This window comes from Silurus meridionalis, chromosome 19 (genome assembly GCF_014805685.1).
Source record: "Silurus meridionalis isolate SWU-2019-XX chromosome 19, ASM1480568v1, whole genome shotgun sequence".
Classification (NCBI taxonomy): Eukaryota; Metazoa; Chordata; class Actinopteri; order Siluriformes; family Siluridae; genus Silurus; species Silurus meridionalis.
In genome coordinates this window covers 7,556,860-7,584,295 of record NC_060902.1, presented here as the reverse complement: position 1 = coordinate 7,584,295, position 27,436 = coordinate 7,556,860, and the positions used below count along the sequence as shown (strand labels likewise).

The 27,436-nt window shown below is 38.0% G+C and overlaps 1 protein-coding gene across 12 annotated transcripts in view; it reads left to right on the top strand.

The window, feature by feature from the left end:
• atp2b2 (ATPase plasma membrane Ca2+ transporting 2) overlaps positions 1-27,436 on the top strand; it is a 160,781-nt gene that overhangs the window by 98,974 nt on the left and 34,371 nt on the right. For 9 of the 12 annotated variants that reach the window (XM_046874859.1, XM_046874861.1, XM_046874862.1 and 6 more), the window contains 6 exons: positions 5,608-5,805; positions 15,447-15,704; positions 16,178-16,303; positions 18,136-18,261; positions 20,673-20,705; positions 22,723-22,815. In XM_046874859.1, coding sequence (XP_046730815.1) covers positions 5,608-5,805; positions 15,447-15,704; positions 16,178-16,303; positions 18,136-18,261; positions 20,673-20,705; positions 22,723-22,815 — 834 coding nt within the window. The remainder of the gene's footprint in view (positions 1-5,607; positions 5,806-15,446; positions 15,705-16,177; positions 16,304-18,135; positions 18,262-20,672; positions 20,706-22,722; positions 22,816-27,436) is intronic. The other 3 variants (XM_046874866.1, XM_046874868.1, XM_046874864.1) reach the window with 2 other exon arrangements.

Sequence of the window (27,436 nt, the reverse complement as noted above, 5' to 3'; positions counted from 1 at the left end):
ATAGGGGTCAACATGGGCATTGTGACTGGTCTGCAGTTACACAGCCCCATGCGTAGCGAGCTGTGATGCACTTGGTGTTCGTAGACCTTTCTATCATAGCCAGCATTAACTTTTTCAGCAGTTTGTGCTACATTATCTCTTTTGTAGGATTGGACCAGACAGACTAGCATTTGCTCCCTGTACGCATCATTGAGCACTGGGTGGGCAATGACCCTGTCACAGGTTCACTTTGTCACTCCGATCCTAAATCTTGCCTATTTTTCCTGTATACACACACACACATACACACACACACACACACACACACACACACACACACACACACACACACACACACATGCACAAACACTGTATACTGTACACCCTGTATTATGTATACTGTATGCCATCAATCATATTATTTATTGATGACACAAGTTGTCTCTCTATGTATGCGCCTCTTAACCCCCTTTGCTTATTCATCAGCAAGTAAAATGATCAGTAATTGGGCATTGTCACTTAAAATACCTGTTTTGTATTTCTCCCTCCAGTGCCTTCTGTGGGCACTTCATGTTGAAACTGGCTTAATGAGGCCCTTTCAGGCAGGACTTGCCTTGGTGACACCATGCTAGCATGACTTCAATGATTTACTTAATTGTAGCTTGCCAGTGTTAGCAGAGGTCTGGCTTGGATGAAAAGAATTGCAAAAAACCCAGATTTAAAAAGTGTGGTGTGTGGGAAGGAAATCTTTCTCCCTAACGTGCTTGTGTTGTGCAGAAGGTGACATGAATAAAACCACATGGCTGAAAATACAGCATCCATATCGCGTAGCTGAGGCTTCATTAGTGGGAATTCCTATGTCTTGATATGAGTGGTTGTGTTTCTTGTGCTGTTCTGTAGGCTGAGGTTTATTCTCATCACAGTTGCTAGGGTCTGCTGGCTTCCTGGTTATACAATCCCAGCACTACAAATACACGTCCAAAGATTTGTATGCTAAGGCTCTGTGATGTACTTTGGCCATGTTGCCATAAACAGAAAAATAAGATACAATCGAATTCAGCTAACTATATTAAATAGTGCCATTTTAAAAAAAAATAAGAATCTACAGCTACTAGCTTAATTTTAACTTTACGTTGTATGTTTTTTAAAATGTGTTTTTTTATTTCAGTCTGTAATTTTTCTATTTGTTGATTTTTTCTATCAGTCTATCAGTGAAGCTTGGCAATGCTACAAAGACAAACGTCTAATATAGTTAGCATTATATTAGTTAGGGCTTTTATCAAACTTGTTTGTTTTAGAGTCAGAACAAAGACTTAATGCTACAATAAAGGAGGGAACTTCAACAACAAAAAAGAAATCATATGTCAAAGGATTTTTGCAATACATTGTTTACTTTATATCACAAAACTTAAAAGATTGTATATATTTTACTGCATATACACTGTCTGTGTAATTAATCAATATTGCATGAGAAAGGCTAATGTTATACTGAATATCAGCATGGCTATGAGGTCCACTGTAGGTAACTGCAGTTGTGCTGATATTCGGTGTTCGATTGGCCATCGAATTATTGCTATCTAAAACATTCCTTTGAACTAAAAGGCACTTAATAATTGACATTTCAGACGAAATATGAACAAAATGTCCTTTATTTTACACTGCCAACAAAAATAGTGTGAGTCGGAAAAAAACAGAAATGAGATCAAGACCCAGAGTGAAAATTAATAAACAAATGGTTGGTAAACTGCTAAATAGAACAACACAAAGCATAGACTTCATGAAGTTTAGGGGAAGTGATAGTGCTTATATAGTCTGTGGGTTTCTAAACCAAGGTATATGTATTCATTGAGTGTAAATGTCAGAGTGTTTAATATGGCTGTGAGAAATTGTCCTTGTTCTCCATGTTTGCAAACTGTGCTGTATTCCAGGAGCTGTAACATGACCGTAGTTTCAATTTAACAAATTTTGTTGGAATTGCAGTTTTATAATTTTTGATTTACATACAGCATACAAGAGAAGTCATAAAAACAGTGATGTCAGAGTAATTTTATACAGAATTTTGCCACTCCTGGAACACAACTTTTCCAGTCAAAGTAGTGGACCAAAACTAAAACTGCTGATATATTGAAATAATTTATATGAACACTTTTGGGGAGCTCTCTCAAAAAGAGCCTTCTGCTCATGTAATCGCTTTGTTCAGTCAATCAATACATAAAGCAGTGTTTGTTCAGCATTTGAAGGCACCAGCCGCTGTTAAGATTGTACACTAAAGCTACATTAACATCCTTTTTACCTTCATTTGTACAGCAGCTTTCTCCCTCAGGGTCACTTTGATTGCAGGCTGCCATTTGCAGTCTCACGTAACCTTTTGATTCTACTGTTGTGATGATATTGATAAGCCTGTTTATGTCAAGCGAGGTGGGGGGATTTCGCTGCTAAATGTCATTCACAGTCGCCTGCAGTTTAGGGTTCGAACACTGAAGTACGCAGCAGAAACAGCCCAGTTTCATTCCTGTATTTGGCTTCTAACAGTCCCCTTTCTGTTTTTCTTGAAATCCCTGCTATTATAAAAGCTTTTTATGACTTTTTATAAGCACAAGTGAAGCATCAGGTGTGCGTTAGATGAGGGATTGAATCTTTGAGTTTGTCGATAGAGTTTTGAGTCAGCATGTTTGTTCAGATCAGCAGGAGAACTTACTCAGAGGGCTAACACAAGTTCCTTTTTAGAATAGTGACAGATAGACAAAAATGTTAAAATAAAACTCCTAATTATTACCCCTAAAGCAAATTTGTTATTGGGGTCACCACACAATATTACTATACTGGAGACAAAAGTTTTGAAGTCTTCTTCATTGTTTCATGACAGATAAGTACCTAAGGTAGGTGGGTAGGCAGATTTTATTCCGTGCCTGTGCTCCAGGATGTCTGCATTTTTTTTGTTCAGAAGATAGCTTATCTGCAAAAGGTCCTTATTGTGGACAAATTTAAAGTTCAAGGTGGAGGTGGGATTGCATTAAGGATCAGCTCTGAGCCCTTTCCTGTTTGCAGTGGTAATGGACAGATTGACGGACGAGGTCAGACAGGAGTCTCTGTGGACTATGGTGTTTGTGGATGATATTGTGATTTGTGGTGCGAGATCCCTGATGCAGTCCAACCTCCACACCTTAAACCAGTCTGTCATTCCTACTGCACACTTCACTGCTGTCACACTGTCCTCATACATGTCCTGCATCACCCTCACATACATCTCTGACACACCTGACTTCCTCATACAATACCACAACTCCTCTCTCGGCACCCTGTCATACACTTTCTGTAAATCTACAAACAACAATGCAACTCCTTCTGACCTTCTCTATACTTCTCCATCAACATTCTCAAAGTAAGTAATTCGTCTGTAGTGCTCTTCCTCGGCATGAAACCATACTGTTGCTCACAGATGGTCACCTCTTCTCTTAGCTTGTCTTCCACTACTCTTTTCCATAACTTCATGGTGTGATTGATCAACTTTATTCCCCTGTAGTTACTGCAGGTCTGCGCATCTCCCTTATTCTTAAAGATCGGTACCAGCACACTCCTTCTCTATTCCCCTCACATTCCAAAATCTTGTTGAACAACCTAGTTAAAACACCACACTTCTATGTTATCTGGTCCAAACGACTCTTCATCCTTTTAATCGCTGCTCTCACTTCCTCCTTACTAATCCTATCCATTCCCTGCTTTACCATCTCCACACAATCCAACCTTCTTTCTCTCTCATTTTCCTCATTTATCAGCTGCATCTTTTCTCCTTCTTTAGTGTCCAACTTCACACACAGCTCCTCATATTCCTTTTCCTTGGCTTTTGCCACATCCCTCTTTACCTGCTGCTTCATCATATCAGCTAACTCTCTCCCTATAACAGTCATAGTACCAACATTTAAAGTACGAACCCTAACCTCCACCTACCTCCACTTCTCCTCCTCTGGCCAACAGTAGCCCAATTTCCACCGGTACCCTGTAGGCTAACAATACCTGTGGCGGTCATTGGTAATCCGGGCCTCGACCGATCCGGTATGAAATTCTGATTCGTGATCCGCATATTTAAACTGGCACATGTTTTACGCTGAATGCCCTTTCTAATGCAACCCTTTCTATTTATCTGGGCTTGGGACCGGCACTAAGAGTGCACTGGCTTGTGCAACCCTAATGGCTGGGTTATAGCATATCACACCGTCCTGGTGTTTATTATTTTTGTATAGCAGCATCCACAAATTTGTGGCACGATGAAATATTAGTCACTTTAGCTGAACTATAAAACTATAATGAAAATTCAGGTTCTACTTTAAGCTTGATTGCTTTCAAAGCTTCCTCCTTATATCATCTCAGGAGGTTTTATCCACTGTGACCTCTGGCTTGCTCATTAGTAATACATTTATTACATTTTTAAGTTACATTTATATCCTGGATCTACGTACTTCTGTAAATCTGCTTTGTGACGAGGTGTTAAGTGCTAAAAAATAAAATTTGTTAAATTGAATAGTTGATGACTGTGCTATGTTTTAGCTATTTGGATGACGGTTGCTATAATAACTTAGCATTTGCTTCTTATTATTGCTGACTCTTTGCATAATAAAATGCTGCCCTTTCTTTTGCCTGTCACCTGAAACTTAAGATAATTAAGACGGCTTAAGTTTGGTCGCAGTGGTCACATGTTTTAATCATGTTGGATTCATCTTCAGACATTGTTTGTCACCTAGCTAGCATTAGCTAACATTTTGTTTGGTTCTTGGTTTTCAGCTATGAACTGCTAGTGCTGAGTTTTATGTTTAAGATGTTTTATCAGGTTACTTGTGGTGTTATAAGTTGCGTTTGATATTTTTTACAGAGCACAGTTTGTGGTCTGTTCATTAGCGCAGCGGCATACACTAGGTGTTACACGATGCCAGATGTTTGTGCTAAAACCTTATTTTCAAGTGAAAACTAAACAGATGAACTGTTTTGATTTTTCAGGATGTGACCAAGCGTTGATTTTTTATTTGAAAAATGAATAGGAAATAAGTGGTGAACTTACTATAAATATATGTAAATATAACACTCTTTCAAATGTTGATGCCGCAATGTTGTCTGCTGCACCTGTTTCTTACGTCTTTGGCAGATAAATGTTTTCTCTGTGAGACAATGTAAATGCCATCAGAAATGTATTGCACTTACATTACATGCACCGGAGGCTTTACATAAGTGTTAGTGTGCGAGCTGTTTTCTGAGTCAGTAGGATAATTTGAGACCGTACATGACACAAAGGCTCAGTGTTAGCAAGAGAGCTAGAGATTGCTCACTTTTTCATACGTGGGCACAGGATGTTATGCCATTATTGGAGCTGCTAAATGAAATCTTAGCGGATTTTTTGACACACGCTCGAGGCCTGATATGATGTTGTGCAGTGCCAGGCTGCAAAAAAGGTTTCAATTTGACTATGAGCTGCCTTGATGGACTTATTAAGCCAAGGGAATTTGAGTTTTGGTAGCTGCCACTAAAAAACTACTGATTAGCACATCTGTACATGAGTCAGTACTTTCAAAATCTAAAAATCGTGACGGTACATTGTTCAAATATGTTTTCTTTCTTTCTCATTTTTTTTACATCCAGGTTTGACAGGAGATCCAACTGACCTAGAAAAGAGGAGAGAAGTCTTCGGTCGAAACATTATACCTCCAAAGAAGGCAAAAACTTTCTTACAGTTAGTATGGGAAGCCCTACAAGATGTGACCCTCATCATCCTCGAAATCGCAGCCATGATCAGCTTGGGGCTCTCTTTTTATAAGCCGCCTGGAGGGGGCAGCGAATGTAAGTACCAGTGCCAATTTGTCTTCCCACACCTCCACTAGATATTCGTAAGATATTTTCTGTCCTACCAAATACAGTTCTTCAAAAGACTGTTATTTATTTAGACCTAGAAAAAAAAAACATCTAATGGTGAGAAATAGAATCGCTGACAGTCTTTTTCCCCTGAAATGTGCTTGACATTTCAAAATCAAAAGGCATGTCTGAAACCACAAATAATCCTACGGCTGTTAGTGTCATATTTAAACTAAAAGAATCTACCAAATAAATCCCTCTATCACAGCCATAACCCATTCATGGAGCCTTTTTTGAAAATGTGTATTAGAAATATACTGTAGCCAGTTCACCAAGTTTGATGAGCATTTTCTTTAAAGAAACATTTTTGCTACAGCCCTTGTTAACTAGCGTGACTTTACATCATGGGCTCTCTCAGATGATCTGCAGCAGCAAGGGAATCAAGTGAGTTAATCAAGTATGCACTTGAGAAATAACCATATACGTCAAGCCCGAAGGCCTTTAAATAAACCTTTAGGGCTGTAGCTGTCGGTTATTTTAGTAATCGAGTATTCTACCAATTATTTCCGATTAATTAACTAATCGGATAAGCAGTATAAATTTACATTTTATTGCTGAAAATTGCATACAATACTATTTGTGAAAACTAAACCCATCTAATGCATTTAATTGCCAAATTACATCAAAATGCAAATATAAATAAAAAATCTTAAATAAAAATGTAAAAAGAAATTTCAGATTACTCAAAAAAAACCAACAACAAGTAAGCGCACTGTACAGGCTTTTCTTTGTGTTTTAATTTAAATATAGAAACTTTCCATCGTTATCTTTTGCCTGAATCCTACAAAAGCCCGTTTTTCAGCACATTAAAAAAAAATTGCCTAAAGTTATTTTCCCCTCATAATTCTAAGTTTATTTCTCGTAATTCTGACTTTTTTCTTGTAATTCTGACTTAATTCCTTGCAATTCTGACTTTATTTCTCACAATTCTCACTTAATTTCTCGTAACCATCCAACATTTCTGGTCCACTGGTAACCTTGCCTTCTCCTCCAGAGCTAAGTGTTAGACAGAGTTCTCTCAAGGGATCCGAGGCTTAATTTGATACCATGTGATTCTATTGATTGTAGCCCATTTAATTTTCGATGTGCAAAGCTTTCTGGCACTACAGAGGGGGTGGCGCTGGCTGATTGGTACAAAAAAAGTCAGAATTGCAAGAAATAAAGTCGCAATTGTGAGAGAAATACTAGGAATTGTGAGAGAAAAAAAACCTGAATGAAATTGTGAGAAATAAAATCTAAAAAAAAAATTGACTTTTTTGTAATGTAGCAATAACGGGCTTCAATATGAATCTTCTCCTTGTCCCTTTTGTTTTTCCCCCGTTCCTCCATTTATTTATTCTGCAGTGTTTAACTGTCCAGAGCAGATGGTGCGTCAGTAATAATGGTCCACGGGGAAATACAATGCTCCGTCTGTAGTTAAATGGACTAAACGAAGCATCGAGGCAAATAATTTGCCTTGATGACTTTTTGTATTCGAAATAATCGAGTTACTTGAGGAGCCTATACACCTTAGCCATTAAAAGCTAGAGTGTGAGAGAATGCTGTGTCAGCGATATCCATCGTATGGACCTTAATTCAATTACAGCAAGAATTGAAGGCAACCCTGAGTTACATCAAAGCCTGCTGGGAATAACTTTTTTTTCTGAGAAGTTTACTTTTGCTGATAAATAATATCGTGGAACTCATGTCAATTTAAAGTATAGCGAAATGAAAGAGTTGAAAAAGCGAAAACATGAAAGAAGCCATTAATATTCAAAAGAATGTGTCTTGTCTAATTGAAGCATACATAATGATTATTTTCATTTTATAGGTGGTTTTATATTTTCCCAACTGGTTATTATTCTATTCTTAACTCATCTTTGGCAACTTTTATCATTATTGGAACACTTTTCTTAATAAACCTGACAACATTAATAATGATTTAGTGTAAGTGTAAGTCTTAAAATTGACCAACTATCCGGCGTGTAAAGGTACACATAGTTCATGTTTAATGTGACTTTTTATTCTCAGGGCAAGCTATGTAAAATTGTGCTAAATCGACAGAGCTAAAAAAAAAAAAACTACATTAATGGGTTTGGTTGAAAATGATACACATTTTACTAAGAATTTTTGTACATAAAAATGATCTTAGAATCATTCAGCTGAGCTATAAATGATTTACAAAAAAAACTGTAATGGCTTATACAAGCTCAATTTATTGCACAGTATTTGGAAAAAAAAAACTCGCTTTCACCTCATAAAACTTCTGAGCAGCCATACAGAGGGGTGATGAATTTCTCAGCTCCTACAGTTTTTTCAGCAATAGCTAGTCTGCTTTTATTTTTAATAATCATGAACGTGCCACTGAGAGTTACTGCTTCACAACTCCACTTAATGTTTTTGGCCAAAGCAGGGTAAGGAATGACCTGTGAGGAATTTTGACACTTTTACACAATATAACACACTCTTTCTCCTTTATTAAAGTGCCCGTATTGTATGTTAGTCTCCTACGACCACTTAAAATGTTATTTAATATCACTTGTAAGCCATTTTTAAACCATTTACTTAATGCTTTTTGCAATGGAACTGGCAAATGCAGAGGGGGCACTTCGCCTGCACTTTGTTGGAACTGATGGGCAAAGGGGGCACTTCTGCTTCACTCTGATTTACAGTCACAGAGGCCACAACCTCCTTCTCTTGACTGACAGGCGTACAGGCTATACCCTTTTCACTTTGACTAACTAGAACACAGTCCACAACCTTTTCACTGGAACTGATAAGATAAGGGCCCATTCTTCCTTTACTAAGACTGACTGGCACAGATATTTGAATGGACAGTCATTTAAATGGACAAGAAGAGATTCCACACCTCCTTCACTAAAACTAAAAGGCACACCTGCTATGCTTTTTTTTTAATGGGACCTAAAGTGAGGAAAATAAGTATTTGAACACCCTGCTATTTTGCAAGTTTTCCCACTTAGAAATCATGGAGGGGTCTGAAATTGTCATCGTAGGTGCATGTCCACTGTGAGAGACATAATCTAAAAAATAAAAATAAAAAAATATCCAGAAATCACAATGTATGATTTTTTAACTATTTATTTGTATGATACAGCTGCAAATAAGTATTTGAACACCTGAGAAAGTCAATGTTAATATTTGGTACAGTAGCCTTTGATAGCAATTACAGAGGTCAAACGTTTCCTGTAGGTTTTCACCAGGTTTGCACACACTGCAGGAGAGATTTTGGCCCACTCCTTTACACAGATCTTCTCTAGATCAGTCAGGTTTCTGGCCTGTCGCTGAGAAACACGGAGTTTGAGCTCCTCCAAAGATTCTCTATTGGGTTCAGGTCTGGAGACTGGCTAGGCCATGCCAGAATCTTGATATTCTTCTTACAGAGCCACTCCATGGTTATCCTGGCTGTGTGCTTCAGGTCATTGTCATGTTGGAAGACCCAGCCTCGACCCATCTTCAATGCTCTAACTGAGGGAAGGAGGTTGTTCTCCAAAATCTCGCAATACATGGCCCCGGTCATCCTCTCCTTAATACAGTGCAGTCGCCCTGTCCCATGTTCAGAATAACACCCCCAAAGCATGATGCTACCACCCCCATGCTTCACAGTAGGGATGGTGTTCTTGGGATGGTACTCATCATTCTTCTTCCTCCAAACACGTTTAGTGGAATTATGACCCAAAAGTTCTATTTTGGTCTCATCTGACCACATGACTTTCTCCCATGACTCCTCTGGATCATCCAAATGGTCATTGGCAAACTTAAGACGTGCCTGGACATGTGCTGGTATAAGCAGGGGAACCTTCTGTGCCATGCATGATTTCAAACCATGACGTCTTAGTGTATTACCAACAGTAACCTTGGAAACGGTGGTCCCAGCTCTTTCCAGGTCATTGACCAGCTCCTCCCGTGTAGTTCTGGGCTGATTTCTCACCTTCCTTAGGATCATTAAGACCCCACGAGGTGAGATCTTGCATGGAGCCCCAGTCCGAGGGAGATGGACAGTCATGTTTAGCTTCTTCCATTTTTTAATGATTGCTCCAACAGTGGACCTTTTTTCACCAAGCTGCTTGGCAATTTCCCCGTAGCCCTTTCCAGCCTTGTGGAGGTGTACAATTTTGTCTCTACTGTCTTTGGACAGCTCTTTGGTCTTGGCCACGTTAGTAGTTGAATTCTTACTGATTGTATGGGGTGGACAGGTGTCTTTATGCAGCTAACGACCTCAAACAGGTGCATCTAATTTAGGATAATAAATGTAGTGGAGGTTGACATTTTAAAGGCAGACTAACAGGTCTTTGAGGGTCAGAATTCTAGCTGATAGACAGGTGTTCAAATACTTATTTGCAGCTGTATCATACAAATAAATAGTTTAAAAATCATATATTGTGATTTCTGGATTTTTTTTTTTTTTAGATTATGTCTCTCACAGTGGACATGCACCTACGATGACAATTTCAGGTCCCTCCATGATTTCTAAGTGGGAGAACTTGCAAAATAGCAGGGTGTTCAAATACTTATTTTCCTCACTGTACATGTACAGAAGCAACACACCTCATTTAGTAGGATTAATAGGCACAGTGGCCATACCACTTCCACTGGACCTGACAGATGTAGAGTCCACACCTCTTTCACTGGACCTGACAGACGTAGAGTCCACACCTCTTTCACTGGACCTGACAGACGTAGAGTCCACACCTCTTTCACTGGACCTGGCAGGCATAAAGTCCACACTACTTTTACTGGACCTGACAGGCATAAAGGCCACACTACTTTCACTGGACCTGACAGGCATAAAGTCCACACCTCTTCCACTGGACCTGAGAGGCATAGGGTCCACACCTCGTTCACTAGATCTGACAGGCATAAATCCACACCTCATTCACTGAACCTGACATGCATAGAGGTCACATTTTTTCACTGGACCTGACAGGCATAGAGGTCATATTTCTTTTACTAGACCTGACAGGCATAGAAGCCACATTTCTTTTACTAAACCCGACAAGAACGGAGGCCACACCTTTTTTACTGGACCTGACATACATAGAGGCCACATTTCTTTCACTGGGCATGACAGACATAGAGGCCACATCTCTTTTCAAGGTTAAAGGTTTTCATTTGTCAATGCCACCATATGTGCAGACATACAGAGGAATACCATTTCTATTCTCTCTCATTAAGTGTTTACATTGTCTATGCAGCATAGAAAGTCAGTGCAATATCAGCAGTTCAATGCAATATAGACATATTTTGTACGAGGTAACTGCAGTGTACTTGTAATAAATAAACATATATATATATATATATATATATATATATATATATATATAGTCTTTTACTTGATCCGACTGGCACAGGGGCAACACTTCTTTTACTGGACCTTACAGGTATAGACTCCACACCTCTTTCACTGTGTGTGAAAGGCCTAAGAAACTCTCTCTGTGCTCAGTCAGAAGAAGGGCATTTGTCATTATTTATCAAAGAATGCAGATTTCAGTACACAAAATTATGTTTCCTGAAGCTTTGACATGAAAGCAAATGGTGATTTATGCTCAATGTGTGAATCAGCTTCTTTCCATTATTCCCCATTTTGCAATTAGAGGACCGACAAGATCTCAGGAAGTAAATTTAGAGGTACATTTTTCTGAGGTTTCTGCAAATAACATAGGAAAGTATAACTATTTTTAAATGCGAATAGGTTTGTGTTTTGAATAAATCAGTTATTCTACGATATACAGAAACAAAATACTAAAACTAATGAAGCATTGAATAATTGAAGAAAAAAAAATAATGGAAAATCAATTGAATCTGAAAATCAATTGAAACTCACAAATGCACCTGTAATGCAAACAGTGGATTAAGCTGATCCACACCTGTGCATTCTGATTAATGTGATGCAAATTACATGCTGACATTAAGTTCCATTACCCACAAATCCTTATCTGTTGTTTCTACAATTGTGACTTCATTCAATTTATTAGCTTTTTTTTATTGTTATGATTTAAGATTTCAAACAATATGACTCACTACTCTTACTATTCTACTCCACTGGATATTTGTATTGACAGGACTGATATTGATTTTGATTATGTAACAACAAGCTTTTTACAGTAAGATCAGATTGAAACATTTCCATCAGTTGTACTGTATGTTTATGCACATTGAAATCCCATAGATAATATTGAAATTGATTTAACTTTGCATTTATTTATTTAATCATCAGTTTTCCTGGAAGAAGGCCTGTGTGTGTGTGTGTGTGTGTGTGTGTGTGTGTGTGTGTGTGTGTGTACGCATGTTAGTATGTGTGTGTGTGTGTGTGTGTGTGTGTGTGTGTGTGTGTGTGTGTGTGTGAGCGTGTGACAAAGAATTCAAAATCTGCAAGGAAACACATTTGTGTCACCATATATACTATTCAGTGCACTACATTTTAACAAAGCAAGAACAGGCTGCTTATTTGCCTATTATGATGTATATCCTAACACTGTCAGCTCCTAAGAAAACGTTCATATATTCTTGCTGAGATTACTTTCATTTACAGGATTCATAGCAAATTTTAAAACTATTTTCAATAATGTGCAGCAAAAGACAAGGAGGATTGCTATGCCAACTGCTTCTCTTAATTTAAATAAACTTCAGAATAATTTTATCGTCTTTATAAAGCTTGTAATTCTCTTAGGCCTCTTGACATATGTGACTGAATTAAGAATACAAGCTCATCAGTTTAAAATTTTGTATTTTTAAAACTGTTTTTTAATGTTTATTATAACACTGCAGTAGATTTGAGAACATTTTATAAGTAGCAAGTCATTTGAGCACGCTAACTGAGATAAACATGAATCTGAATTCGAGCGATCACAAGTTTGAATCCCAATGATATTGGGAGCCAAGACCGCAAATTTGGTTGTTCTGTCATGGAGGGATGACATATCTGCTTTCCCCTATCAATCAGACTGGCATTAGCCAATCATGTTATGCAGCAATCTGACTTTGCATGAGCAGCAAAATATGTACAATGTAGTTTCATGTGTCTCAGTGGAAGCGCATGTGAGAATCAGCATGTGAAAACATTAAAGATTAAATATGGAAACAAACTGATATTCTCCATATCATTTATACTCCTTTAGTTAACTAACAGCCAGGATTAAATGATTCCTCGTTAGAAATAGAAGATGATGAGAGCAGTAATGCTGTTGAGTTAACTAAAATGACCTGTCACGATGATCCCCCCACTGCTGAATGTGCAATAACACAGAGGACATTCTTCTGAACTATTAGAAAAACCCCACATTGTTCTGCACTTATTACTTCCAGCACTGTTCTGCAGTGTGCATTCATATTTAATGTTAAATAAATAAATATTGAGGTCTGGGTACAATGGGCACAATGGGTCTGGGTACAATATATAGTTTGCTATTCATTATTACATTATTTACCAGTTGGCATAAGACTTCGTGTTGCATCATGCCCATGACTAATATAAGGTGATAATAATAAATTGATGCATCATAACCCTGACTAAGATTAGGTGATTTATAGACAATTGAATAATTTAAATAAGATGTGATTACAATACGTAATATTTAAAATATTCTTATACATCATATTACATTAGATACATTACATTATTTTATATTAGAAGAACCATATGTGAGGTGCAGCTTTGATATAAAATTGCAGATCATGGCACAGACAAAAGCAATTCTTGATAAATAAACACTATTTCTTGAGACAAATGGCAGGTTTAATAGCTTGTCTTAATATATTAGTATATCAGTGAGTAGCATTACAAATGCAATTTGGTATATTTTTACAAAGCAGCCTTCAACAATTTGAACAGAAACAGCATTAAGCCCCATGCTTACTCTACTTGAAGCATATTGGATCCCGTGTGCAAGCCTTTGGTAGGTTGGCTCTTTGATGTCTGCAGCAGGGAGCACCTAAAAGTGGGCGGGAAAATGGCCTTGAAGATTGCTCTTGAGAATCTCTGACTTAAATAAAATAGTGGCTTATTGGGCTATTGATCAAAAGGTTGAGTTAAAATCCCAGAATTGCCAATTTGCCACTGTAGGGCTCTTGAGCAAAGCACTTGTGGCTGGTGTTTATAAATTTGTTGATTTTTGTGACCTCCACATCATTTTTACCAGTATTCTTTACAGTGCTTGTGATATGATGAGTATTTAAAAAATAATTAGTTTAGTTATGCCTTCAAGTGTAGAGTCTAAAATGAAGCAACAGAATAAGCACTTCCAGAGTATATTTTTAGAAGCTGTTGCAGAGAGGCTAATTTAAGCATTGATCATGGCTGTTTTTTTCCCGTGGTGTCTAATTAAGTAAAAACACTGAAAATGTCTTGATACAAGTTTGAGCTTCAGAGTTGGATTTGCCAGGGTTTTCTTGGTACTGTCCATGGTGCTGAAGTCTCTACAGTGGGTGTTAAAGCGCTAAATTGAAGCAGCAAACACTGATATGCCAAAGGGATACATGCATGCACACGCGCGCACACACACACAAGCACACACGCACGCATGCACACACACAAACACACACACACACACACACACACATACCAGCAACTGTAATCAATTCTCCAATAGGCCAATCATGTTGGAGTCAATTATGCAGATGCAGGCCAAGAACCTAGGTAATGTTGGCATTGAACATTAGAAAGGGGGGAATCAGTGATGTAGCATGGTTGTTGATGACTGGAGTGCTGTTTTAAATCATTTAAATATTCAAATACTAGTCGTTTGACATTTTTATGCATAACAGTTAGAAAAAATGCAAAAACATTGGTGCAAAAAATACCCCCCAAAAAAAACAGCCAGCAAACAGAAGTTCTAAAGGGTAAAAATGCATTGTTAATGAAGAAGGTAGGAAGAAAACGGCTAAACTGGCTAACAAAAAGGCAGTTAAGAAAAACTCTTTACTACACAGAAAAGCACCACAGAATGCACAACATGCTACATCCTCAGGAGTCTGATGCATTTAGTGCATCCCTAACCCTAACCCAAACGATAACCTAGGAGTCTAGGGCTATAGTAAGCATATAGTGTATATAGTGAAACTGGAGAGTTGAATATTATTAATTCTTAATTTATTACTTATATTATCTGTTGTATGAGATATAAAATGTTTCAATGTTTTTTTTATATCAAATTAATTATATTGTTAATACAATGGTGTGACAGCTATATGGGCTGAACTTCTGAATAAACTGTTTGTTGTGTTTAAAAGATAACATGTCTTAATACATTTTAAATGAAATGCCAGTGAACATTATTTGGCGCTTCATATACTAGAAATGTACCGTAGTTGTGCTTTGTATGCTAGTCATGTGCTCATATGTTAGAAACAGTCCTCACCTTCAGTCTACAAGCTCTGTGCTGACTGTCACACCGCTAATTGGGTACATTTATAGTAACCTGTATGTTGTATATATATATCTGTGATATTCATGTGTTTCTGAAAGTGGTAAAGAGTGTATAAATAAACGTGTGATCCCTAACACTTGGATGAATAAAATTGTATATTCATCTAAAATAGCTCAGATTGTAACCCTTTCTTTTACATTTCTGTAGCATGTGGCACTGCAAGTGCTGGAGCAGAAGACGAAGGAGAGGCCGAGGCTGGGTGGATTGAAGGAGCTGCAATCTTGCTTTCGGTGGTGTGTGTGGTGCTTGTCACAGCCTTCAATGACTGGAGTAAAGAGAAGCAGTTTCGTGGCTTACAGAGCCGCATCGAGCAAGAGCAAAAGTTCCAGGTGGTGCGAGGAAGTCAGGTCATCCAGCTTCCTGTTTCAGATCTTGTGGTGGGAGATATTGCACAGATCAAATATGGTATGTTTGTAAAATGTATAGCATAAGGCAATTGATTAAGATAAAGTAGATGACCTGCAATGCACACTAAAGACTTATTAGTAAGTTGGGAAACATGGGACATGGTTGTTCCACTGAGTTTATACCCATTTACAGTTGCATTAGTCTATTAATTCTAAAGCCAAAGCTGGTCCAGGAATTCTGCATTGTCTGTACATCTGGACATTTTTTCAGTTTTATCTCATACCACTGGATTTATTCATTTTTTCTTAGTGTGGGACAGCACTGGTTTAAATCAAAATAGCAAAGAAACATCTATTTCTAGGATAATTTATGTATAAATATATAAAATATTCATTAAGCAGAACTTGTCAGTCATGTATTTTATACCAGTAGTGACTTTTTCCTTGGGATGATGTTGGTGGCAAATGAATTGTGATCATGTGGAATATGGTGATTAGTACTGACACAAATCCTAATGTATCTTTTCCAAGGTGATCTACTTCCAACAGATGGAATCTTGATACAAGGCAACGATCTGAAGATTGACGAGAGCTCCCTTACAGGAGAATCGGATCATGTACGGAAATCTGCAGAGAAAGATCCTATGCTCCTCTCTGGTGAGAAGTATAAGTGAAGTGTTCTAAAGTATTATGTAACATTGACTTTGCTCTCCACAATTCTTATCTGCGTGCTCCATTTTCTTTTTTCTTTTTTTTTGCCCATATATTCTTTACACTTGATTATTTAGTAATTATGTGGCTTACTTGATGGGTGTTTAATTAGCCTGCAACTAATGTCACTGCAGTGATAATGACAAAATAGCTGGGTTGCATAATATCGGTCCAGAAATTGTGATGTATTCGAGAGGAATAATCAGTTGGACAGTAAACTGTAACATTCAAAATGAACACTAACTGTGTTTACTTTACCTAAGAGACATTTGAGTCTTGAGTAGTGAAACATGAACAAGTACATGGTGTCATGGTAATATTAAAAACCATGTGATATGAATTGTTATGAAAGTGTCATACTGATACCAGTCAATATTATTCTATAATGGATCTGAAGGGCACAGGGCAAAGTTAGAAAAAATAAGAATTTCAAGGTAGGTGTAGAAGAACAGGAAGCACAGAACCCTGATTGCTTGCATGTCTATCCTTTTCAAACCATGCATAGTGCCTGCATTATAATAATATAATATTGGCTGAATGACAAACCCTTAAATCCACATTTAAAACTTTTGCAAAGTAACAATAACAGCAACATTTATATCTGGAATAGCACAGGATGTCATTGGTCAGGTGTTCAGATACCATACAGTGTACATGAACCACAGGAAAAATCATTTGAAGGTTAATCATAAATTCTTACATTGTTTTAACATGAACTTTTTTAATAATTGTGGTACCAATCATCCAGAGTGACTAAGGATTTATTATTTAATTTATTTGAATGGAACATTGGTGTCCTGGGCCGAGACTGAGGTGGTCTCTGTCCACTATGAAGAAATGGAATGAGAAAGACATTCATCTATGAATCAACCTAAGTTCAGAAGCTATGGGTTGTAGGCAGCGTTTTTCTGAACCTACCAGCTGCTAAACTGAGCCTGGAGGCATGAACTGAGCCAGAAGGCATGAACTGAGCCAGTGCACAGAGCTGTGCACTGCAGAAATGCCATGTGTTCTAGATTTGGACTGATGAATAAAATAAAAAAAAAAAGCAGCAGATGCATATAAACATTTATGAAATTAGTTATTTATACCAGGGGTCTTTGCAGTTTTTTAGGTCATGTACCCCTTAGGTGATAAAGACATGGGGCAGGTACCCCCTGTTACAAAATGTGTCAAACATAGGCACTGATATCAATAGAAACCTATCATGTTACATATTATAACCAATCACAGTTATATTATGTTAAGACAAAATTAGAACTGTTGTTGTATATGCATCATTGTCTATATGTTTTTTATATATTTTTAAATAATTTAAAAAGATTTATGCATCATAACAAACATGCATTTTGCAATTAAAATAATTTATAAAGTTGTTTAGAGTTGTCTTTTAATTTAATACATTTGCAGTTTCATACATTTTCATTTTAGGATCAGATGCACTATTACACATTTACATGAACTTCAGCTTTCATTTTAATAGTCATTTTAATAATAATTTTACAATGAAATATTTAATTAGATTTTTTTTTAATGTTTATTATTTTTTTAACAAAATCTATATTTGTGATTCAATATTAATTAGTGGACCCCCTGCAGTACCATCATGGCCCCCTTGTTGAAGACCCATGAAAACCTCTAGCAAAACCACTAAATTATGAATTTCACACAAATAAATGAGAGTTAACAGACCTTGATAACAAACTGCCTCACCAAGATCAAACTAATGCCATCTTATTGTTATTATTGCTCACACTGTCTTATATCTGGTTTTTCAGGTACTCACGTGATGGAGGGCTCTGGGCGGATGGTGGTCACGGCTGTTGGTGTAAACTCTCAGAGCGGAATCATCTTTACCCTGCTTGGAGCCGGTGGAGAAGAAGAAGAGAAGAAAGAGAAGAAAGGTACAGTGTGTTCCTCATTGCCTTAAATTGGCAACCGATCTTGCACATATTTGCAAACGTAATGCTCTGGAAATAATTCAAAGTGATGTGTCTTATGAATTTACAATTATAAGAAAAGATAAGAAGGCCAGTGTGTTTAAACACTAAACCACAAAAAGTAAATTCAGCAATGAATTCCACACATATGAAAATACTGTACTAGCTTTACATTAAGCCATCAAACTATAGGGTAAGTACAAAACTTGATACTTTTTTTTAATTAAATCATGTATTAATAATGCTGGTGTTTGAGTTCATCCCACAACAGAAAATACAGAACTGTTACATAAACATGTTACATATATGCTAATGGAGGTAATTTTTTCCCCCAACACAATACCCTAAATGCACCAGCAATTTTCCATGATGGGTAATACGCATAGCCTGCGAGCTACTGAGAATAACACTGAGTATCATGCAAAGTGAATCAGCAGGCTTTGTTCGAAGTTTGATATGTTCAAACTAGGGCTGTCAAAATGAACGTGTTAAAGCATTAACACAAATTAATTTTAAGCGCATTAATTTTATTAACATACATTTAATGCAGCGTGCATTCCTGTTTGACAATTTTTATTAAAAAATAAATAAATAATTCTAAAATAGGCGAAATTCAAATCTTCAATACAACACACATTTATTCATGAGGCAATTTTATTACTTAAATATAAAGAAAAATATATTCCACAGAAAAATTTTATAATCACTAAACATTTTTTCTGATGCGCCAAATCTTAAATCAAGCACCAAAATCTTCCATGATGCACACATCCGGCAATTAAAACCGTCTATGTTCCGTTTGGTGTCCTGATGATTTACACAATTTAAAACATTTACAAAAGTAATTTTTTTTGAGCTGCCTTGTCATCTGGAAATGTAAACAGTCTTGTGAAAGTAAGTTACTTAGTGCAAAGAAAGAGAAGTAATGGGAACCTGGTATTTCTATGTGTCTAATGTCACAAACAAATTCTTTAAAAAACATCTATGACCCTTGAGACATGTCTAGTTTTCATGCTCTATGTTGAGTTAGGTTTTACTCATAATAAACACACATTTGCATAAAGCATCCATATTTGTCTATGCCCATGATGATTAGAGTATTAAAACTGTTTAAAGTTTAATTTAGAGGTACATTTAGAACAGATAAAAATGTGCGATTAAGTTGCAATTAATCATTAGACAATCCTGCGATTAATTGCAAATAAATATTGAAATCGATTAATAGCCCTAGTTTAAACAAACTGAAAAAATAAAAATAAAATGTTGATAGTACTTGACTGTAACAATGTCATGACACACAGTGTCATAGCACTTACTTAACCAGTGACTAGCTTATTATTTAGCACGTTATGTCTGGCTACTAGATCATTCTTTAAGGTTAAACATTTGTCTCTGAATAAGTTTTGTGAATAAATTGTTGCATTTGATGTTAAGACTAACTTGCTACTATTTTCTGACAAAACAGTTACTGCTACCAAATGCAATTGGCAGATGCTATAAAAATGTTTATTTAGTTCATTAGAAACTTGTAGCAAAAAAACTAAAAAGTATTTATTGTAAATTTAGTGATTTCTGCTTAGGTCTTCTAATGTTTTCATTGTCTATTTATGTCTTCTTCAGGAAACTTGAAATAGTTCTTTATTAGACATGCTTTCTGTACATATCCTGTATATAACATTCTTCCCAAAAATTATCTTAGTAACAGTCTGTTCAATGTTATTTATGAAATGAAAAATAGGAAGCATCATGAAGTGAAGCTCATTAAATGACTCTCTCACCTGGTCCTGGAAGCAGATCCATGTTCCTGCTTTAGGTCTAATTGAAAGGTTTCCCTTACAGCCAGTTTTGTGGTGGACTAGGGTCTAATTCCTGGGACTGCACCCTGCGATTTGAGATCACACTTGGAAAAAAACGTTTGAAAAAAGTTTGATTGCAAAAAAAGTGTGTAACAATGCTTTCTATCCTTAATACTGCTAGGTTTTCAGGTCAGTCCTTTTGTGCATGTTGAATCTGTTTACAAGCTAGACCAGTGTTAATTGCTAATTTCTTCTGCACATGTAAGGACTTTTACCTTACTTGGTAAAAGGTAAAAGCAGTAATGTTGTGTAAAAATAATTGTGCTGTATTAAAAGTAAACTGAAAAATCAAACAATACACATTTTCTTACTGAAATTGTACACCAGTGTGAATAAAATTATAATGAATTTCTAGTCAACCAGTGTAATTTGCATGAGCTATACTATACCTCCTTGAGGTAATGCACAGTGAAAAATCCATATAAACCATCTGACGTTCGGTAGATCAATGTATTTTGCTAATGCCGTGTACCAGTGCGAGGTCCTTATGCTCTTGTCATTCTGTAAACTATAACACAGGTCAGGCAATGGAAGATGGCCGACAGCTGGCAGGTAGAGTATCGCTCTGTTTCCCCTGGATCCCCACTTTACCCCAGGAATAAAGACGTTACCCCTTAATCCTTTTAATCCCCTTTCCCCCATCCTCAGCCCAGCTTTGATCACAGCAGTTATCTACTTAAAAAGAAAAGCTTGCCTACTGCATCTTTTTAAGTCTACAGATGCATCTCATTCACATGCCTGCATAGACCTACTGAACAATGGGTTGACCAAATCTTAAAAAAAAAAACTAAATCTGTTTAGTGCATAGTTTTAGTAGTCTTAATTTCAAAAGTTTGATTTTCTTTTAATGCTTTGAGTAGCACCAGAACTGTACCCAGATTTCAGAAAGTGTAGAGCATTTTAAAGCTGTAGCTGCTCATCAAAATATGTACAGTAGAATACAGAAATATTGGCACCCTTCATTAAAATTGCTGATCACAATTAACACAATACATTTGGTTTTGTCCAATGTACTGTTTCATTTTAACTTCTCCGTTTTCCTGCTGTAAGTTGTGCAGTTTTATGTAATGCAGCCCTTGCAATTAATATTTAATGTATTCAACACTAGAGGGAATATCAGCACTGAGCTGTTTTTCCTTTTTCCTTTAATGTCTCAAAAGATTGGAGAAACATAAAGTGAACTTGGCTGATCCTCCATGCAGAAAATTTCCTTAATCTTTTTTATATACTTTGTCTTTTTTGGATTAGAAGCAAGGTCTTAGTCAGGTTCAAATTAAGACCCTGGGGTGTTCATTGCCATACTTTGATTGTGTGTCCTGTATACATTTTTCGGTTGATATGAACATATATTTTAAGTTATTTATCTTTAATGACAGTATCCAACTCTGGTTCTTAGCATAATTACCACTACCCCTCAAAAACTGATGCAAATTATCAATATTTCCCATCATATTTATACTGGAGTATTCTGGGGCTTCTTCCTGTATGCTATCTCCATTTATTGATTAACAACAATTGTTATTTGGGCTTTTAAATAAATGTGACCTCACATTTTGTTATAGTATAAGTTTTTGGACTTTTTACTTTTTGGAGCACTTCTCTCTGCATAGCCTCTACAGATCCTTCAAGTTCTATGCTATGGACTCTCCACTTCACCTCATTCAACAGATTTTCATTGGGGTTTAGGTTTGGGGACCAGAATGGTTATAAGTTTGATTATGTGTCTATATTAGCTTGGACTCTTTTTGCATCAATGTTCCGCTGGAGGATCTATAGACAGTCCATTATGTTATGCATCCAAAGTTTTCTCTGGACTTCATAATTTCTTCCATTTTTATAAAGGGTGCCAATAATTCTGGAGCTGACTAGTCATAAAAAAAAAGAAAAGAAAAAATAATCGAAAGGCTAACCTCTTAATTAAAGTTTTATAAGCTCTCTATAATCAATAAGTTGTAATTGTGTAATATGATCTATGGAAGATAGTGGGTGGTTATGTAGTAACATTAAACTCTTTCATGTGTATCTTCTTGTGTGTAATACATACTCATCAAAAACAGATGACGAATTGCAGTGTTTCACAAGCTGCTAAACACTGGTCTGGCCTCTGAAATCTGGTCAATCCTCACTTCTGTGCCATCGATCATGTTGTTCTGTGCTTCAGTTTTGATTTCTTGTCTGTCCATTGTTATATGTGATGTGTCTTATGTTGTGTTTTGAACGTGTTGCTCATTTATGATGCCATTTTTCTTTGACCAGTCTTCAGTCGTATCTGCAAAGAGACGGCATGTCTCAAAGCTTTCAGTGCAGCCAAATAGGAGGCATGTTTGCTAGCTGGTCGGAGATTCATATGAACTGATTAAACAAGTATGACTTCTGCTCGGTTGTAATTAAAGCCTGTCACTGCCTTGACTCTTTGCAGATAAGATGAAAGATGGATGCTTTAGTATCTATACTCATTTGAGAGCTGCATATAAAAACTGTACTAAATCGTGGTTACAACACTCTTAACCATGTTATTTCTGTCCACTGTTCTTTATTTATTTATTTTTGCCCATTTGGTACTTGCTAGACCTCTCCCATCCCTCCTCCCACCCCATCGCAACTATTGCCACAGATGGTGCTGCAGGTGCAAATGCCCCTGGTAATGCCACCCTAGTCAATGGTAGGTTGAGAAGACCACTGTCGGTCCTTTATGGCTTCATCCCTCTATTTGTCTCCTCCTTTTTTTCCTCTTACTTATTTTGCAGACAGTCATCCTGCTGCATGCCACCCTGAGTTTGTGAACTCCTTTTCTTCCTTCTTTATAACACTATTTCTTTTTTTGTGTGTAATAATAAATATCTGAATACAACTTTTGCAGAAGAGGTGGTACTCTAAAGCTGAAAACGAATCAGATAGATGAGGCAATTCGGCTGCAGGCGTGTTAGGCGGTACTTAGATTAAATCTTTTTTAATTTTCTTTCTTTACAGAAAATTCAGGTTTGTTGAAAGACAGTTGACAAGTGTGGGCCGACATGGCCAGAGCTTGATTGAAGCATAAAATCAAAATAGAGATTTCATGTTCTCAGAAATATTGTGCATTCATCTGTATCATCACTTAAAAGATACAATACTTTGTCAGTAATCAAGCCTCAGTTTTACTGTCCACTGTTCACCTGCTCTTCCTCACCACCAGGCTCTCACTGAACAGAAAATGCTGAGTCATCCTTGCTGCAATGCTGATAAGATAAAGGACCGTTTTCTTCTTAGCCTTTGATCTGTACACTTACTTTTGCCCCAAAACCCCCAAATTAAATAATCAAATCCACAAGGAAAAATTTTAATTGTCCAAAAAAAAAAAAAAATAGATTCCATACACCTTTTTTTGGTTACCTTCTAATGCAGGGTTTTTTCTTCTCTTAATAAAAGGCATTCATCAGTATCTTCATTACTTATCTGATTTTGGGGATGGAGGTGCTCTGAATGTCAGCTACTCCCACAACGATAATGTGTTGTAAAAACAACAAAAAAAATGAGGAGCTACTTAGCTGTTTTCAGATCACACATATAGTATAGCATCCACACATTCCTTTACCAAAATCCGATATCTTTATTCCATCCAGTTAAACCCAGTAATCGTATAAACAGCATATATTTGCTAGGTGATGAGGCTAAATATTTTTATTCGGATATTCTATCCCAGTTTAAAGTCTAGGTTTTAAGAGTTTGTGCCTGTAGATGGCACCATGAAGCACACTAATGGCACACCATTATCACCGGCACCAGCTTCTCTAAATTTTAAATGTATTTATTGTAAAAATATTTAGTATGAAGGTTTTTTTAAGGGACTCTATTAAATATGTGGCATCGCTTTTGAGACTATTGGATTTAGGCAAATTGACACTTTTTGCATAATTCCTACACCATTTTTTTTGTATCAATGCATTACTCTTATTTTCCTGTGCAGTTAAGTTAAAATGGCAGGTTTAAAGGGCTTATGAAAATGTATATTATATTTAGTGTCATGCGGATATGTCAATTGGGAATTATGCTACCCAGTATGTTTCCATATAAGAGATTAAGTGGCTAGTGGTAATGTCACATGGTAATGTTTAAGGTTGATTGATGAGGTTTAACTTGAGCTCTGGCTTTGTAAACTCTGGTCTTTCAATCTCTCTGTATAATTTAACAAATAGGTTTTTCTGGTGAAGTACTACAGGTATCTGAAGAAAATTAATATTCCATAATTGCCAAAAGTTTTAATGCTGTTTTATCAGAATGGATTATAATTGTTCCCTTTCAGGAGCTTGAGCTGCGTCGAAACGCTTTGGGTATGCGCTCAAGTGTTCACGCTCTGAAATAATGTCTGTAATCAGTCAAAAATGCAGCTCTGTGATACGGAAGCCAAGGAGTTTACAGAGGTTGTAATGCGTGCCATTGCCAAGCTCGATATAACTTGGCCGGCTCATGAGCAAAAACTGCTTTCATCTAGTAAATGAGATAAGAACATGGTTATAAGGCGATGCCGCAGGTTGAAGAGACACTTGCCACCTATCTCTCTCCCGGAATCGCCTCCTCCTAAACACAAAGCGCCTATGCAATACATCAGTGCTTGTGGGTAAAGCCTTTGCTTCGGCAGGTCAAGGTTCAGGATGCTGACCCTCAAGCAGGTTGTGCTTCAAATAAGATCCGAGGACTGAATTGTCACGGTAGATCTAAAGGATGCGTACTTTCATGTATACATCCTACCTTCTTACAGGAAGTTCCTGAGGTTTGCTTTCGGGGCCGAAGCTTACCAATACCAGGTTCTTCCGTTTGGCCTTGCCCTTTCACCCTGTACCCTCACAAAATGTGTGGATGCGGTTCTGGTTCCCCCTGAGGTCTCAGGGCATCCGCATCCTCAACTACATCGACAATTGGTTGATCCTAGCTTAATCAGAGCAGTTGGTGGTCCGGCATTGAGATGTCGTTCTCGCCCACGTGAAGACGGTGGAGCTTTGGCTGAGGAAGAGTGTGCTTTCTCCATTACAGAAAACAACCTATCGGTGTCATATGGAATTCAACTACTTTGCGTGTGCAGCTTTCCCCTGCCCACATTGTGGCCATCCTTATGGCCGTCTGGAAAGTCAGAGAAGGGCAGTCTCTTACTGTCAAGCAATTCCAGAAACTGCTGGGGCTTATGGCAGCTGTACATAAGACCCCTTCGGGTGGTGGCTCAGGACTCATGGGTTCTCACGGAGGGGCAACCCCCACCGCACCATCAAAGTCATGTGGCGATGCCTACGTGCTTTAGATGTTTGAAGAGATCCCCGGTTCCTATCTCCAGGCCCCATGCTGGGAGTCCCCGGTCATTGCTTAATGCTAACGACGGATGCGTCCCTCACAGGATGTGGAGAGATCATGGTCGCTCCACTCAAGGTCTGTGGGAAGGGCCCCATCTACGCTGGCACATCAACTGCCTAGAGATGCTGGCCGTGCTTCTAGCGCTGAAGCATCTTCTCTTAGACCTCTGAGGTCACCACGTGTTGGACAGTATGGACAATAGCTGTGGTGGTCTCCTATATAAACCATCAAGGGTGGTCTGCGTTTGCGCCCCCTGTGCAGATTTTGACCTCTTTGAGAGCAGTTTACATCCCGGGCCGGTTGAACGAGGCAGCAGACACCCCGTCGCGCTGCTTCCAGGAGTTCTGGAGAAAGTTTGCCGGGACGAAGTCCATCTTCTCCTGGTAGCTCCAAGGTGGTCAAGCAAACCATAGTTCATGGACCTGGTAACTCTCCTCGAGCACCCTCCATGGGAAATTCCTCTGGGGAAGGATCTCCTTTCCCAGCTTGGGGTGCCATATTTCACCCCCGCCTGGAGCTGTGGAGGCTGTGGCCCCTCAGGGCCCTCAGAGGTTCTGGTCTCTCCAATGAGGTGGTAAAGACCATTCTCCACTCCGGAGCTCCCTTCACGAGGAGGTCGTATGCCGCCAGGTGGCGTCTGTTCTGCTCAGGGTGTGAGCACAACCAGCTGGATCTAGTTCACTACCTGTTTGGTTCAGTGCTGGATTTCCTCCAGGGACAATTCACCAAGGGGTTGGCTCTGTCCACTCGGCTTATCACGCCCCCCGTGGCTGGGCAATCTCTGGGCAGAGACCCGATTGTAACGCGTTTTCCCCTCCTTCTTGAAGTTTACCCCGGGTTTGGCTAGTGCCTTCCTGTACCCCATACAGGTTACATCCCCAGGGTACCCTCAGTCGTCCCATGAGCTGTAAGATTACAGGCATTTTATTCTCCTCTGTTCCAGGCCCCAGACCAGGAGAAACTGAACCGGCTCTGTCCGCACCGGACACCTACGTCCACAGGACGGGACCTTGGATTAGGACTGATTAGCTGCTCGTCTGCTACGGCCCTCCCAAGAGAGGCCACCCTGCTAATAAGCAGACTCTGAGCAGGTGGATTGTTGATGCTATCACATCATCTTATGAGTCCTCTGGTCCCCCCACTCCCTTTGGGGTCAGAGCTCACTCCACCTGCAGCTTGAGTTCCAGAAAGGGAACGTCTCTAGCTTTTGTATGTAACCCTAGTTCCCTAGCCACACCTCCGGCATCCCTGCAGCGCTTCCTTCTCTCTTACAGAAGTTGCCGCTGCCCTCACTCATATGCGTTTTATACTGCTGGTCGTGATGTCACCCCACCGGTGACGGCCAGCGTCCAATTTTTGACTGATTACACACATTATTTCAGAGCGTAAACACTCGGGCGCGTTCCCAAAGCGTTTTGATGGAGCATCTCAGTCTTTAAGGGAACCAGGGTTACATACGTAACCTAGAGACGTTCTTATGATTGCCTGATATTTAGATTTGTATTACTTTTTTCTTAGAGAAGTGGTGAATACAAGTAACAGGATTTTATCATAATAACTTCATGAACAAGTTGTCAGTATAGTAAATACTGAATTGTAAAAATATTGCGTGTAATTATATGATAGATCAATGTCATATCTTCCGACCCCATTCTGCAGTGTTATTCAGACAGGGATTTTATCTACTTCAAGTATTAGTCGTCCATGAGCATTTAAAGGTTTAATCTGCAGCGAAAAAAAAAAAGGCTTTTTGTACAAGTTTTGAAGGATAAATAGGTCAGGATTTTAAAACAGGATTTTAGTTTGTGCTATAAATAAAAAAAACCCTGTAATATAAATTGAAAAAACAATGCACATAATTAGTAAACTGAAATGAAACTGCACAATTGTTACTTTTGGCAACTCAAACAAACCAGTTATCACAATACTAATAACTAATCCCTTACAAACTATACTGGTAA